Here is a 16,865-nt window from a genome sequence, read left to right on the forward strand (position 1 = left end):
AACACGTGTATATTTAAGACTCAACTTATGTATGCAAACACAATTTATTGTGTTTATAATTGTAACCAATGTGAGAAAACCTATTTGTGTCGAATTTCTCTCTGACAACGTTATATTTATCAACCTGCATTGAAGCGTTTAGACGTGGTCGAATAAACCATGTCGGGGCCCTAGGCTATACCTGTCTCTGGGCCCGTTTACCCCTTCCTAACTTCTCAAAACATATTTTTATTTCTACCACAGTTCTATTTTACTCATAGTTACGAGGTTTTTTTTATGTGATATATTACAATGATATATTAAAAAGATATGTCATCATCCTATTCAAATAGGAGCAATGTGTAGCTTGAATTAAAATAACAAAACCCAGTCTGCCTAAAGGCTCTTAGCCGATGTGGGCCCGAGGCAGTTGCCTACACTACCTAATGTATAATCCAGACCCACGTTTGCGAACAAGTTCCTTTCGTCTTCTTAAAAGAAAAGAAGGAAATTGTCTAGCTGTAGTTCAGTTATGAGCTTGTTACTTTACTTATTCATGATGATATTCCCCTGATTCTCCTCCTGTTAGGGTACAACGGATACTTTAAACGGAGACTGGCTGGTCAATTGCTCCGGAGATTCTATTATACTAGAGCAGAACTAGGTGACCTAAGCCCACTTTCTATTCCCTCGCTCTCTTCCACCAATGAAATAGGAAGGAAATCAACATAACCAGAGAGATATTTCTACCTAGAACCATTATTTAAACCAATAAAACCTTATGATTGTTAATACTGCAGAACTCTAAGCTGCTTGTTCTTGAGTATTTCTAGACAGAATAATACTTCTTTAATAATCCAGCCCGAAGATTTAATCCATCATCTTCAAACCTGCAGTAAAAACACACAGAACTAAATCAAGAAATTTTAATACTATAACTGAATTAAATATTACTTAGTGTAGAATTAGTATATTCTACGCCAGCGAAGTTACAAGCCCAATTTTTCTCTTAATAAATTACGAAGCCCTAGCGGCTTTCTCTTGCAGGCTGTTTCTTTATTTTACTTTTTTCGTTGAAAATATGAAACATATCTTGATAAAGCTTATAACAAAATTAAACTTTAAGGTATATCAGTTAAAAATTCAGTAAATACATGCATAGTTAATTTCCAAACATATATAATATAATATCTTTATCATTATTTATTATCATTGTAATATGTATTGGCGTAATTGTCAAAAGTTTTCATCTCGCTTTTAATATATATTTTATTAATGGCATAGTTAGGCTGATGATAAATGGTCACCACCGTCCATAGACATTGGCGCTCTAAAAAATGCGCCACCGACCTTAGGAACTGAAATGTTATGTCCCTTTAGCCGGTAGCTACACTGACTCCCTCTGATTCACCCTTTGAACTAAAACACATTTATGAATACCCAGACGGGTCTCTTGTTTTTATTGATTAAAATAAATAAATTTTCGTATTTATATACTTAACGTACTTTTCCAAAGCAACCTCCAAGCATGTACCATGTTTAATATAAATACGTTCATCAGTTTTGGGATAGGTATCTATCATGAGTTATCTGAATATACAAACAAAATTTTTCGTATTTTTAATAGTAGTAAGGTAAAATAATATACCGTCTCATGTGTGACGTTGCTAACATCGTCAGGTCAATGACCAAGTAAAATAATATCAGACTAGTATTAGAGACTCCTTACAAGTTTAATCTGGACTTACATTTTTGTTATATCCCGTAACATAAAAGAAACAACAATTTTATGTGCCAAATATTTATTAAGTTGGCACTTTATGTGTAATGGGTAACTTTTGGTCTGAATGTCTAAGTTTTTATTTAGGAATACGTGTTGGTGTTTATCATTTGTTTAACTATCTATGAAAATTTTACTTGGTGGTTGGACTTTGTGTAAGCCCGTCTGGGTAGGTACCACCCACTCATCAGATATTCTGTCGCCAAGCAACAATACTTAGTATTGTTGCGTTCCGGTCTGAAGGGTAAGTGAGCTTAATGCACACTACAGCCACAGACACAAGAGACAATACGTCTTAGGTCCTAGTTTATAGTTAGTTGGTGGAGTATGGGAAGTAAGGGATGGTTAATTTTTCTAACAGCGCCCATTTCTATGGGCAGTGGTGACCACTTAGTAAGTCAAGAGGTATTTCGCTAAAGAGTAGGATTGAAAAGTCTTCTTCTTATTAATATACACACATGGTCTTAGGTAAAACACTCAAACATCAAATAGTATCACGAATTGAAAGCTCAATTTTCTATTAAGATACATGTTTTAGTAACTGGGCCATCTTTGCTAGTATTTATTTACATCGCAAGTTCAATGGTAACGCAGCTGGCATTCAATTTAATAAAATTTATATTAGCTTTTATATACGTTATATTTACTAAGAAATACTTTGTGTCGAAAATGAAAACGTATACAGACCTTATCACACCGAGACAATTTCTTATTACTGATATTGATTTATAAAAATCTCTTAACAAAATAGATTGTATTATCATCATACAATATATAATTACATACCAAACTGTAACGGTTTAATTGAAGAGACAAAAATAAACAGACATACCAGAAGTACTTAATTAATTTTATTTTGATTAAATATTTTTATATACAGACAATTTATTAGGAAACGATGTTAATTTTATAATTAGTTATAAATTAATTGTCTTTGTTTCTTTGACAGCCTTTGTAACTTCTTTCGACGTAATGGCTACTTATCTCTTAAATAAGCTGTTATAAAAAATGTAAAACAATTGGATTTGAGAAAGGCAATTTGTTACAAAGGACAAGAGCTAATTAGCAGTAAGAGGGGAGATGAACAACTAGCGCAGAGCTTAAAGATTAGTTCACAAAACAGTTTATAGCTATAACAAAGAAAAAACGATACTTTTATTTAAAAAAAAAAAAACATTCAAAATTGCTGTACTGCAGAGGTCAATAACCCTATATATGAATGTCGGTTTCATTTCGACTCAATAACGATAATATGGTCTGATTTTGGACACATTTTGATTGATAATCACATTTATTTTAAAAGAGTTCTGGCAACGAGACAAACGAACATTTTTCACAAAACATGTTTAACGCCCTTCTGTTCGAAAGGCGTATTATAAAGATCAAAACTCAGTAGGACAGTAGGTTCTAGAAATTTCAGAAAATCGTAAGATATAATACGACGCTGTATACTGTATAAGCCTTAACACAAAGCTCGGTTGACGATTTCAAATTTAAATTATTTAAAATGTTAATAAATAAAACAGCGATTTTTTTATTTATTAAGGACCATCAGCAATCACTGCACTTACACATGTTATACATAAAAACGTATTTATACTTATTTTAAAGTGTGCGACTCTTTAAGAAGACCACAACATGCATTTTTAGGTACAACACACAGGTATATTTTATATACTGTATATTGTATAATACTAAAATACTAGAGATTAACTACTAATTAGATTAAATAAAGCAATAAATATTATAATTAACAAGTTCAGTGATATAATTTTAGTTATATAATGAGAGATAAATTTGATACTCATTCCCCGGATACACTAAACTTGGAAAGAGTAAAAACACACGTACTTCAATTTGTATCTAAGGTTGAAAGGAAGTGGCTGAGAGGGGTTGTTTAGAAGAACGGGGAAGTTAATTAGTAGTTGTAAGAGGCGGTCCGAGCACTAGCACACGAGAGTTTATGGACAACTAGTGGTGTTAGCAACATGTAAAAGCAACTGGGAAGAAATTTTAACTACAACTTTCCTGCTTTTTATGTAAGTTTAATTACTTTTTGTTCTTACAATGTTTGATTTTATACATGTATTTATATAATAAAATTCCTAATAGGGTTACGTGGAACTGAGAAGCTGTAACTGAGTGGCATCGTAAAATTTGAATATGATTTCAGAATAACACTTTGTTGTCCCATTTTTATTTAGATTTTTATACGTTAGATATGCAAGAATTTACGTTACAAATAACTTTTGAATTATTTTCATAAAATAAAAATATCTTAATTTGTTTAAAAAATGAAATAAGGTAAAAATTAAATTTCCAGCACACTAGACTAGGATTACCTGTGACGTGACAGTTACAAATAAAATTTACGATGATGAAAGAACCTGTAGGTTGTGTGTGAAGTAAAATCTCAATCTGTACATCAGTGTGCAAAAATAAATTCTGAAAATAAAGTTCAAACTGAAAAAAGTGCTTTGTTCAGGACATACTGGGATACTTTACGAATTTTTAGTTTACTTTTAAATGTTATAAGATTAAAAAATATTCTCATAATGTGATGAAGGTGGTCGATTTTAAGACACAAATAGTCGTAATATATGTTTATTGACTCTGATATGCTATCCACAAACGAGAAATTAATGAATTGTAAAGACAAATTCATTTATAAATTTACATTTGATCTTTTTTAATAGCTGTGTTTTCTATTCGCTCGCCATTTAATTTCATGGTTATCGTATATTCCTAAAATCAATTTTACACGAGAAATAATGTTACCATAAATAAAAGATAAAATCTATTAAATTGGTTTTATATGTAATGGGCAAGTAAAACAACTACTTCCAATCCAATTCGTTAAATATTACTTTTAGAGCACTCCGTCGAAAGGAATGCAAATTATACTAACATTTTATCAAAATTGTCTCAAATAAGTTTTAAAAAAAATTGCATTTAAATAAAATAAATATATTGTTATTATAAATTGTAAATCAAGTATTAAAAGCTTTTACAAATTTGATCGAGACCATTAAAAAAAAGAAATATTTTTACAGATACTTGGATGACATGACAACATAAAACGTTTGGGAGAAAAAGAATTGTCAGATTTACGTAAAATAATACAATATATTTGACGTAAAATAACTTAATTTAGTAATTATTGCGCAAATCGGCCAATAACTCGGATTATGAAAGATTAAGGAACGCAGACTCAGGTGTGCAGAATTCATTACTGTTTGCGATATAATTCACGATTAGTCAGGAGCGTTGTCTGATGACATTTGTTATTAACAATATGATTTAAGATACGCTAAAATGTTATAAAAATATACCTTTTAGATGTAATAATTTACTTTATTTTATGTGCATTATTATGTTCAATATATATAATTAATAATGTGTGCTCGCATTTTGGTGCTATTTACGGCCTTAATTGAAATTCAATCTTGTGTCAGATCTCTAGATTAAAGATCGAAAATTTTATTAATGAAACGTATGTCAATAAATAATTAATCGACAAATTGATTTAGAAATATATTTCGTAAAATATCTTTGGACTGAATCGGAGAGACAAGTTTTTGATCGTCAATCGTTGCCTATAACCTATTAAGATTCATATTTTTTAATAATTGTAATAATCTTTGCACTTCGTATTTACTTTATGCAAGCCCGTTTGGGTAGGTAGCACCCACTCACCATATATTCTACTGCATAACATTGTTTTAATACAATACGTATACAATACGGTGTAAAGGTTAAGTGAGCCAGTGTAACTACAGGCACAAGGCACGTATTCATCTTAGTTCCCAAGATGGTGGTGGCGCATTGGCGATGTAAGGAAGTGTTTAAATTTCTTACGGTACCAATATGAACTATGAGCCGTGGTCACTTACCATCATATGGCCTATTTGCATATTTACTTACCCATGTAATTAAAACAAAGAAAATTGATAATTAAATATGTCAGAGGTTACTAGGATAACATGACAACATAAGAGTAGACCGCTTGAGTGAAAAAGGATCGACAGACAACCCTAGTTTAGTAACGGCTTAACGATTCACTTTTGATCTTAGTACACACGTTAAACATATTTATCGATTAATATATCTAATATCGATTCAATAAATATATTCGTTTTAATTTATCGTAAAAGTGACTAATGGTTACTTATAATGTTGCTCGATGTTAAGGTTAGTGTGCTAGTTAGTAAGGGATTGTAAATATTGGTTATATTTATTTTAATAGTTGAAATGTTTATAGTGAGATGGGTGGTGATCTTAACTTACCCACGTGTTTAGTAATCAACGGTGGACACACATTGACATGATTGCTATCTGCATCTGATTCTGCATTTGATGGAGAATATAATATAGAAATAATTCGGATTTCACTACGGTACCCTAATAATAATGTAGTAGCCCATAAATATCTCTAAGCTGTGCAAAGATAATAAATATGTAAGCTTAAACAGAACAACATATTCAACATATTATCGAATATCAATTCATTTACCGTTTGGAATTTAAATTTAGAAATAAAAATCAATCGGAAAATTAAATAAATGAGGTAATTTAGTCTCTGATTTCGTTCGATTTTTAATTTAATTTGCATATTTGATAAAATATATCACTCAAATACTGAGTTATATAAATACATTAGCATTTAAATTATAATTCTAATTTAAAAAAAAAAAGCTTTATTTACCACACGGTCGTAAAGATTTGATATGAAAAATCAAAACTTGACTTTCTCAATACAGCTATTGATATAACAGATACATAATACATACATTTCATATAAAATAATAATATCTCGTTACGCACATACGAAACACAATATTTCTGCTCTAAAACACATAGTTCCTTAATGTTGTAGTCGGATAGGTAATAATTTTTTTGGTCTCGTCAGTTTCTAAATTCAAATATATTTTATTTTAAATAGTCTTCAAGTCGATTATCATCAGTCAGTATAACAATGTATGTCGGATGGATGGAACCAAATTAATCATTTTTTAATCATAAGCTATGCTCGATAAATATTACTACAAAATATAATTTAACGATATTTTTCATCAAGTGACCCTTGCAACTTAATGTAGAGATTTATAAAACCTTCACCCTTGAATACAGCCGTCTTTACGATGCAATAAACCTTTCATAATTGTCTGCAATTGTCAATAAACTACCGACGGATTTCGTTCGTTAAAAACACAAACATAAAATGTTTCTCGTATTACATACAATTTTATATCGTCGATACCATATCTAGCAATAATCGATTACCAGAGGAAGAATAACAAAACTTTATAATATATTGATGCAGAACAAAAAAGGTTGATCCAGAAAAAACGATATTTATTATTAAAATAAAATTATCAATGTGACATGTTAATCAAATTTGATAAACTGTGGCAAGTTTGCTATGTTTCTGGCCTTAGGCGATATTATGAATATAAATAAAAAGTCAATCAAATAAGCAATCGAAAAATATTTTGCATTTATTTTTGTAAAGTAATTAATAATGTAAATTTTAGAAATTTACATATTTGATGGATATAGTTTTTTTTTTATCTAAATGAAAAATAGGACGTTGAGAACATAATTTGAAAAAGCTACATATAAATTAAACCATAAACAAGTTTTTGTATAAACATTTTGAGACAAAGGCAGGTATTTCCGCAGGCTCAGCAAAAAAATCTCAAAGTATCAGTTTACGATCGACGATGTAGGTCCGATAGATAGTCGGTATCAAAATTGTGTGCAGTCGTCCACAGGCTCGTCTAGACAAAGTCTGGGAGATTAAAGACGGCGAGATGAATACAGCCAGCCCGGAGATGTTGAAGAAAACGAAAAATGCCTTTTCGTATAAAAACTTGTTCTGTCACGTACACTGTATTCTTATTTAATCCTTTTGCAGGTTTCGCGAACGCTCTGCCTTTTGCATATAACTGTTCGCTGACTGTTACATTAAACATTTTAAACGTAAAACTTCTAAGCAAAGACAATTACTTATAAAATACAGCAATATAAGTCATATTTATAATAAAAGTCGGAGATAAATCTTTTTATAATTTTGTATACATTAAAAATTCATAAACGTCTTTTACAACAGAATAGCGTTATTGTTGATACGACAGCCATTAATATTATTAATATGGCTTCACGACGCGAGAACCATAAACTTGAACAAACGAGAGAGGCGGGATACTTTTAACCGCCCGAACTCCCATAAAAACGCAAGCCCTGAATTAGCTCGATTCTTTGTCACCCCTTTTGAACAACCCTAAAATTTCTACTACCACCGTCTTTGTCTAACAATAACCACCACATTCCCATCCGTTAAACTGCATCAAGGAAAAACAACGTAAAACCGCCCGAGATGAAACGAGATAGAATAAAATATATGCACTAGTAGAGTGAACAGAGAGAGCGACATACGTAGTAGTAGCCATGGACGTGTACTTTGTAGTGAGAGTGAAGGAGAGGAGGGGAACCCTCGTGCGGGAGCGAGAAAGGCATAAAAATTAACTATCAGAGGGGAGAGGAACAGAGCTTCTTCAGGCGGGGTGGTTAGTCCGCTTTCAACCGCGCTCGCGGTAGCGTCGGCTGTCGGGAAATGTTGCAAGGCGAACGATTCAACTTGTGGAGATAATTTTTCTTGTGTGCTATCGTAATCAACACTGTTTTTTTTCGTTCAGTTTTAATTTGTTATTGATTACGGCGCTGATTGAGTACGGTGTCATAACATTCGTAAATGATTTCAAAAACTTTATTGGACCTTTTATCATGTTCAACGTGCTACTAAACTTACGTTTTGAATAAAGTTACGTTTTATTGACTTAAAACTTTATTATGTCAACATCTTCATACGGTTTTATGTGCTGGTTATGATAAGAGAGGAACTTTGACGAAAAATCGCAATAGTTTTCACGAGGGATACCAAAGAGAATGTGTGCCAAAATGTTATTATATAATTTTTCCTTGTTTTCCGCGATCATAACCTGGATTGGAGTGCTAGCTGAAGAGGAAGTGTCATCACCATTACGAGTAGCACAGTGTAGAGCTACATGCTTACAAAAGGTAGGTTGTAATACTAATACTATCAAAATAAGTAAAAAAACAAATATAAGACCTGAATCCCTTAGTTTTCAAGAATAGTTAGGTATAAATTCAAAATTTTTTTACAAAATTTAATATGTTCAGAAAAACGTGCAATAATAGATTATCCGAAAATATTTTTTAAATTGCCACCAATAAAAATGGCATGAAAATAAAAACTCAATTTGAATGCAATTTCACACACAGATGCAAACTTTGAACCTATAGATTGTTCATTTGTCCTCGAATCAATCACCGGTCTACTTCAATCCTCCGACGGCCGTTGAAAAATAAATTTAACCGAACCGAACTATAAGCCCGATAAAGGTTTAAACGTACCAATGGCATTACGTTTTGTCAACGAAATTACTTTATAAATAAAATGTGGCCAAAAGCCAATCTATCCTAGATATATTTATTTAGATAAACTGTATAAAAATAACTCATTCGAATTATTAACACGCTATTCATTGTACGACATTATATTCGAAATCCTTCATTCAATTAATAAAACAGATAATAGCAGACTTGAAGTTATTTTATTTAGACTACCCACTACGATGGATATTCTAAAAATAGTCGTAATTAAAACTAGATTTCTAGCAAAGATAGTTTGAGAATAATTTGTATATCTATGCTACAAATGTAGTATTGATTTCACTTCGTAAATATTGCACTTTATGTCTTCTCATCAGTAAAGAGTTCGCGTGTCACCATCGCATTCAACAAATATCGCTAAAATTGTTTTTATTTTTAATCGTTTGTTAATTCTGCTGAAAATATCTAAAAAGCAATACTCGTGTCCTCGTTCAATTGAAACGTCGCTTATAATAGAATACTTTTATACATACCTATTAAAATTATGAGGAGGTTAATTTTTTTTGTACGTAAGAGCTAATTTCCTGTACGAAAATGATCCATATACTAGCTATTTTATTCCAGAGTGCTAAAGGGTGTTACTTGTATTTGTAACATGTTTTTTATTAATAAATGTCACCCTTGCAAAGCCGAGTGCGTTATTCGAATAAAAAAATAGGTAATACAACGCATTTTAGGCTGAATCCAATAACATTAAAATTCATCTGACATTTTTGTAAATTTAAATCGTTTCTTGTATGGCTATCACTTGTATACGTTTTACTATTTTTCGACTAAGATTATATAAAATCTTGCATTTGTATAAAACGTTAACTACATAGTAGTTCAACTTTTAAATAGAATAATATTTAAAATTCAATGAACATAGCTTCAATCGATTGGCTGATCAACCTTTACTTTTCTTTAAAGACATTTAGTTTTCCTAAAGACATTTTTTCTCCACTCCAGAACTTTCTACGAGTTGTGAACAAAAAAAATAATTTCACCCGCGACGTTATAATACTAAAATTTTTTAAGTAATGGTCCGTTTTGATTTATGCTGATAAAATTTTAGTATCGTTTTTGTCCTAGATTAAATAAAAACAATAAATATGCTCTAAAATTAAAATAAAACTCATCGATTGTCAAATATATGTCATAAACGTGCTTTCTATATAGTTTTAATGTCGAAATCAAATACATTATTTAATTTAAAAAAAAAAAAGATTTTAATAAAATTTTGTGAATCGAATTTCGAATTTTACGTGAATTTCGTGAATTCAAGTACACTTTGGTAAATAAGGTTTTGTTCCGCAATTCTATTATCATTCATTAGACACTTTTGATTTGTCTAGGTTTTAATCTTCAAAAAATCAATACCCAATAAAACAAAAAACTATCACCAGACCAGAAGGAAACGCAATTATGTAAGTAAGAAATGTTTATCGGCGCACTGTAAATGATAAGCCGGTACAATTTATATCTACCAATATTTACAGATAGGATTTATCTAAACGGGTTATGCTATTTATTTGAATCGTTCCGAACAGGTTGCTCGGTTATCTGTATTGGAACTGTGCCTCCATAAATGTAATTTGTATCGACTATCCTTTTATATGACTAGCGGCCGCCTGCGACATCGCCCACGTGGTCTTTTAATGGGACTTCTTTATTATATCTTTAGTGCCACCTGATAAAATGTATCATGTCTAGAAGCCTAGAAATTTATCGATCGTGAATGCGGTTTTATTGCAAAAAATATTCAAGATAAAATAGTTTTATTTTTAATATTAATTACTGCCATTAATGGCTATCCAATTAAATCTATCACTCCAATATAAAATAAAATCATCTCAATATTTAATAAAAACTAAATATGTTTATGTAAATATTTTTTATAGTGTTCACAAAAATATATCTCTCAGCTTCCAGCGCAGAGATTAAATGTATTATTCTACGGGCTTATTAAGACTCTTGATTGAGTTTTAATTAACTTTTTAAATTTTACGATGGGAGTCAAGCAAGACAATTTGAGTTTTTATGTCGCTGCTCAGTCGTAACTTTTTTTTATCAGTCTAGATAAAATAATGCTTATATTAAAAACGTAATACCTTGTTTATTAATACTCCTTGTTTTACACATTTATCAATAATGAGAAAATAGTAAAAAAATATCTTTTAAATGTGCAATAAAATATCGCAATTTTAATATTATTACTTTTTAATCTATATTTTTTTTTTTCAAATTTAAGAGTTATTAGGTTTCGATTTTATGAAACTGTTTTTGTTTCAATACATTACAGTAACAATGATCTTTCTGTGTAACAAGATATTTTTGTTTTTAACTTATGTACATAATAATGAATCATTGGACGTAGATTCTTATCATAACATTCTTAAGAAAATACCGACTAAATTAACCCATTGTTTCAGTTAAGTACGTAATTTGAGTCAATTTAACAATTTCAAATATTTATACTAAAAGAGGATGTTTATTGCCTTCAACTATTCCAAATATTTTTCAAAAGAATGTTTCGGAATAATTAAATTTATTCCAAAAATGTAATTGTTCTTTAACAAAAGTGTTGGTATTTTTTTCTTTATTTCTTATGCTGTTATCGATATGAGATCTGTTAAACGTATTTCGTAATATACCAGACAATAAGACCCATATCACACACATTACGAACGCATTTCAAACTTCGACATCTGGTTATAATCCTTAGTATGAACACGTTCCGTTTATTTTTTTGCGTAACGCCTCACTTTTAGTGGACCGTTTTTTTGTTCGCATCTACCTGCTTCTAAGATTAAACACAATGAGCGCGGCATTAGGTTTTTTTATTCTATTTTGAAGGGACGTTCGTGATGTTTCCAAGGGCGGAAGGATAGTACCTCTATTCACATTGTGAGTATGCGTCAGGAAGCACAAAATACCTGACGATGTTTAAGAGTAATGATAGCACAATAGAATTGTGGAAATGTAACTTAAATTTCAAAATTCGGAAGGTCTTTTTTAAAATTTACTAAAAAAGTGTGACGTAAATGAGTAAATATAAAAAACTGGTATTTAATTATGGATTACTCGATATAATTATAAGGCAATTAAAGCTATATACTTATTACTGTGTATTGATTATTATATGTATCTGTTAACGACATATTAATCTAGCATAGATAAAATGTTACGCCTGTTTAATATTAATTTATTTTTTATATATTTGTCATTGGTTTCATTGACTTCATTAGTTGAGTACTAAAGTAATTAGTTTAATTAATATAACGAATGAAGAGTTTGGTAACATTACTTATTTATACAAATAAATCTTAACGTACCTACCTACCTAGATAAGAGAATGATGCTATTAATAACTTAACATAAAATAAGTCCTAAAAAAGTTTCTGGTGTGGAACACTTTAGATTGTAAATTAATGTCTATGTCTTGTTTCTTCGTTGGTCTGTCTGTCTGTCAGTTTGAACTCCAAGGAAGAATGTATGCTCTTTTTATACCTAAATCCTGACTACCCCTAATTATTATAAAACTTTCATTAAAATAATCTAATTTCATTTCTACCTTCATTACCTAGTACGAAATTAAATCGGTTTTTGTTCTGGTCTATAACGTAGAGGCTGGTAGGTAGTTATGAATTAACTTGGTGATAGGTCTTTGTGCCACGATACGTATCATCCACTGATCACATATTCTGTCACGAAGGTGCAATATTTAGTATTGTTGTGTTTGGGATTAAAGGGTGAGTGAGCCAGTATAACTACAGGCACAAAGGACATCTTAATCCTAAAAGTTGGTGGCGAATTGAAGGATGTTCAATGTTACTTTACCTTGTGTTGACCACATAACAAGAAAAAATCTGGATTAGAGTCAAGAATGACGAAAGGGCTGGCAAATATGACTATGTACATTTATGTATGTATAAGTGATTATAAAAAATATGTTTATAAAAATATATTTATAAATAAAAGTTCTATCTTGTATTTTAAATAATATTCATTGTATTTTGTACCAGAAACTAAAACCGGCTTTAAATAGTTATTTAGGCATCACAACAAAAAGATCAAGAGTAAAAAATGTAGAGTCGTATTGTGTCATTGTGGTACTGTCGACAGAACAATTTTTTTTATTGTGTGCCATTGTAACAGTGTCCTTTTTAAATATATCGGTTTGTGTTTTTCCATTTCTTCTTTTTCTGGGTTCCGTATGTAAAGTTTTTATGTATTATTAATGGACTAAAGCCATATTTTACATACATCATATTGAATAAAGAATAAAATATTCTCTATGAATATTCTATTTTGATACTACAATGCGTCAAAATTTAAAAGATTTCCACATTTTCGGGAATTCTAGAATATAAATTTATGTTTTTTTTTTTAAATAATCTATGCGTATCGAAAGACAATAAATGTATTATTACAACGTATATAAATGCTCTAAACCTTTAAACCTAAAGCAGATAGTAAAGTAAAAATAAATCATACCCTTATCAATTTCTATTATATGATTAGTACTTAAAACTATGTTTAAAAGTAAATTACATAAGAAGTTTTTATATTAATACTTCTTAACTTCAATTCACGCTTGGCCGATTTTTTATCTTATATTTTCTTAAAAGCGTGCCTCCGTGGATGAGTACGCGGAGTTTGTGTACACGTGATGAATTTTAAGAGGTACCTTCAGAGGTTTAAGTTATAGATATGGATTTAACTTTTAAGTTTAGTAAGTGACTTGTCATGTAAAATATATAACGCTCTGTACATTTAAAGTTGGTTTAAAGTTAATGGTATTCAAGTTACCTAACTTTGAATATCCTCTTTCTTTAGTTTATTAGTTATTCTTTTGTTGATCTTAGTTCCCAAATAGGACTCTAGAATAATTTTAAATATTCATATAGTATGTACCTACTAATTTAAAGATGTTAATTACACTTATAAATAAACGTGTAAGATGTTTAGCGTTTTAATTTGTTTACATTATGTTATAATACTAGTTTAATTGTCAATAGAAATAAATAGAAATTAAATGTAAGAATAATACACTATAAATACGCTTGCTTATTACATATTGACGAATGCAATATTCGTGTAAAAAATAAGAAAAATATTGCTCTTGAAAAGAATATCATCCACCAAATATCCATTCAAGCAAACTTTCGCAGAACTATTAACTGCTGTATAATAAACCAAAAATAGAATAAAAAACTAACTGACCGAAAACTCAAACATAAAATCTACTGTAATCAAATTCGCTCTTATAAGCTCTTATGAATCCTCATTTGTTAGGATTAAATCGAATGTAAAGCTACCATTGCTTCGAAAAGTAGATCCTTCCAAAAAATACCGGCGATAAACTCAGTAGTTACTCTTTTTTACAGATTAAATATGTCTTATCTATTGTGTGTGTAAATAGCCTTATCGCCTGAACCTATTAATGTTTATTTTTTTTACTTAAAGTTTAAATAAATTAAGAGGCAAAGGTAAATGTTTTTGGATTTATTATAAAAACGAATACCTTGCCCTAGGAACGATGTATTGACCCTGGAGTCGAAAACTTGATGGTATATTCTTTGCTTCTCATTTTCGTCCAATAATAGTTGTTAATTCAATTAAAATTGCATTATTCTTGTTAATAGATACGTAAAGTGATGGTAATCATATTCTGTAAGTATGTTTACTGAATACTTTGTTTTGAAACAACCCGAAACGAAACAATATTACAAAATTTCTTGTAAGATAGAAAAGATATTATAAAAATAAACAAAATGGATATAAAGTAATATAAATATCTAAGTAAGTCATAAGTTAATAATAAGTAATAGTTTATTATTGTTAATGTAACTACCATAGCATTTTTATATATAAATGATACCGAAATGCTATGGAATCAGTAACAGTAGTAAACTCGAATCTTTAGTGGGATCCTGGAAGGAAGACTCTAATCCATAGATTACTCGCTAAGAAAAAGTTAGACAATTAACTTATGACTTACTTAGATATTTATACTGTTTGATGTTACATTTAGTGAGATAAACATTCATTACGATTTTTGTTTTGATATATTTTTTTTTTTTTTCTAATCGTATAGAACAAATAACATTCTTGACATCGCCCATAGTAACCTTTATTTTTTGTCAACCGTAAAAAGGTATGGAGTATCGTAAAAACTAACATCGCATTATAAACCCTTGATTACAAACTGAAGACCGTTCAAATATTCTCTTTCGGTTCCATTCCTACCTACTTCGACTGGAATATTATTTTATCACTAAATGTTGTCTAAACTTTTTTTTAAGGTTAAAAAAACATTTCAAGGTTTCGGATGCACGTCCTCGCTTAGAAAAAATAAACGAGAGACTCCAAAACGAAATGACCCGCGTTTTTGTTCACGATTTGTTTTCGTTTTTGTTACGTTCGAGTTCATTTGGAAGTAGCCATGTCTGTTGCTTACTGAATTAACTTAAATTGCCGTCTTTTTATGCTTAAGAAATTTTCATTATTCTTTTTTTATAATTGTAACTTTACAAATGTAAAAAGGAACAATAAATATTAAATTAGTCGTAAACCTTTTGTTTATGTATCTACTAGGTACCTATAGTTATATATATGGAGACAAATTTATTTATAGAAATAATTCAAGTGTTTAAAAAATATAATCAAGATTTAATCCGTTGTAATCTAACCGGATACAGGACCGACAGGGGAAGGATTATAACGTGAACGTTTTAAAGATGTATGATTAGCAGACTTTCCGTTCATTTTATTAAACTTTACTCCTTACTTTAACTATTATAATATCACAAGACAAACATTAATCAATGTGTTTCTACATTTATAAGCGGAATATCTACGAACACCTATATCGGCATTGCTAATGTCGTCGGCATTCATATCATAAAACAGGAGTCCGTAATTTATGAAAAAGGCAAGCGTAAGCGGCGTATCTTGCGACCTCACCTCGTGAAGGGTGGCTTATCCAACAAGGTAGTCGTAATAGAGCCGTAGACGAGAGCGTACGATTAATGATTCATGACCCCTCGTAGCTCAGTGTCATCAATATTATTCTGTTTGTATCCCGCGCTTGGCCCACCCTCGCCCGCGCCCCGTTCATACATAAATAAGCGCGACACGTCGTCTTCTCTGATTACATCGCACCGAAGTAGTGAGAAATAGTGTAGTCGGATGCTGAACCCGTCTTTTGTTCAATATATTCTCTAGAGACACAGAATGAATAGTTAACACTGTGAGCTCAACGTGCATGTTTACGGTTTCGGATTTCTCCTAAAGATTCTTGATAACGTAGGTGATGGAATTTATTTGTCTCGTGGTAATAAGCTGATGTTACAATCGGCTTTGGTGTGAAGTTGTTACAAGTCGATGCGTATCGTTGGGTGAAGCGTCGGCTGTTATTTAAAAGCCTTTTGTTTGTCTATTACAAAGTCAATGTTTATAACAGAAAGATAAACTCGAAACTCAAAGCAAATCATTACTACCGCACGAAACAAAACACAGTCGAAATTACGGAACACTCGAATCAAAATCATTTCTTTTATTACTGAACAAGATATTTTAAGGTTTATATAAAATCATGATAAAAATAATGTAAACGACTTAATGTTTTAATATAAATGTGACGTGA

At 30.5% G+C, this 16,865-nt stretch overlaps 1 protein-coding gene across 1 annotated transcript in view; it reads left to right on the forward strand.

The window, feature by feature from the left end:
- The first annotated feature begins 136 nt into the window (after nt 1-136).
- LOC125068877 overlaps nt 137-16,865 on the forward strand; it is a 44,711-nt gene continuing 27,982 nt past the window's right edge. The window contains exons 1-3 of the mRNA XM_047678234.1: nt 137-147; nt 4,233-4,238; nt 8,334-8,839. Of these exons, the coding sequence (XP_047534190.1) occupies nt 8,708-8,839 (132 nt within the window). The 5' untranslated portion in view covers nt 137-147; nt 4,233-4,238; nt 8,334-8,707. The remainder of the gene's footprint in view (nt 148-4,232; nt 4,239-8,333; nt 8,840-16,865) is intronic.

Source organism: Vanessa atalanta, chromosome 14, assembly GCF_905147765.1.
Source record: "Vanessa atalanta chromosome 14, ilVanAtal1.2, whole genome shotgun sequence".
NCBI lineage: Eukaryota > Metazoa > Arthropoda > Insecta > Lepidoptera > Nymphalidae > Vanessa > Vanessa atalanta.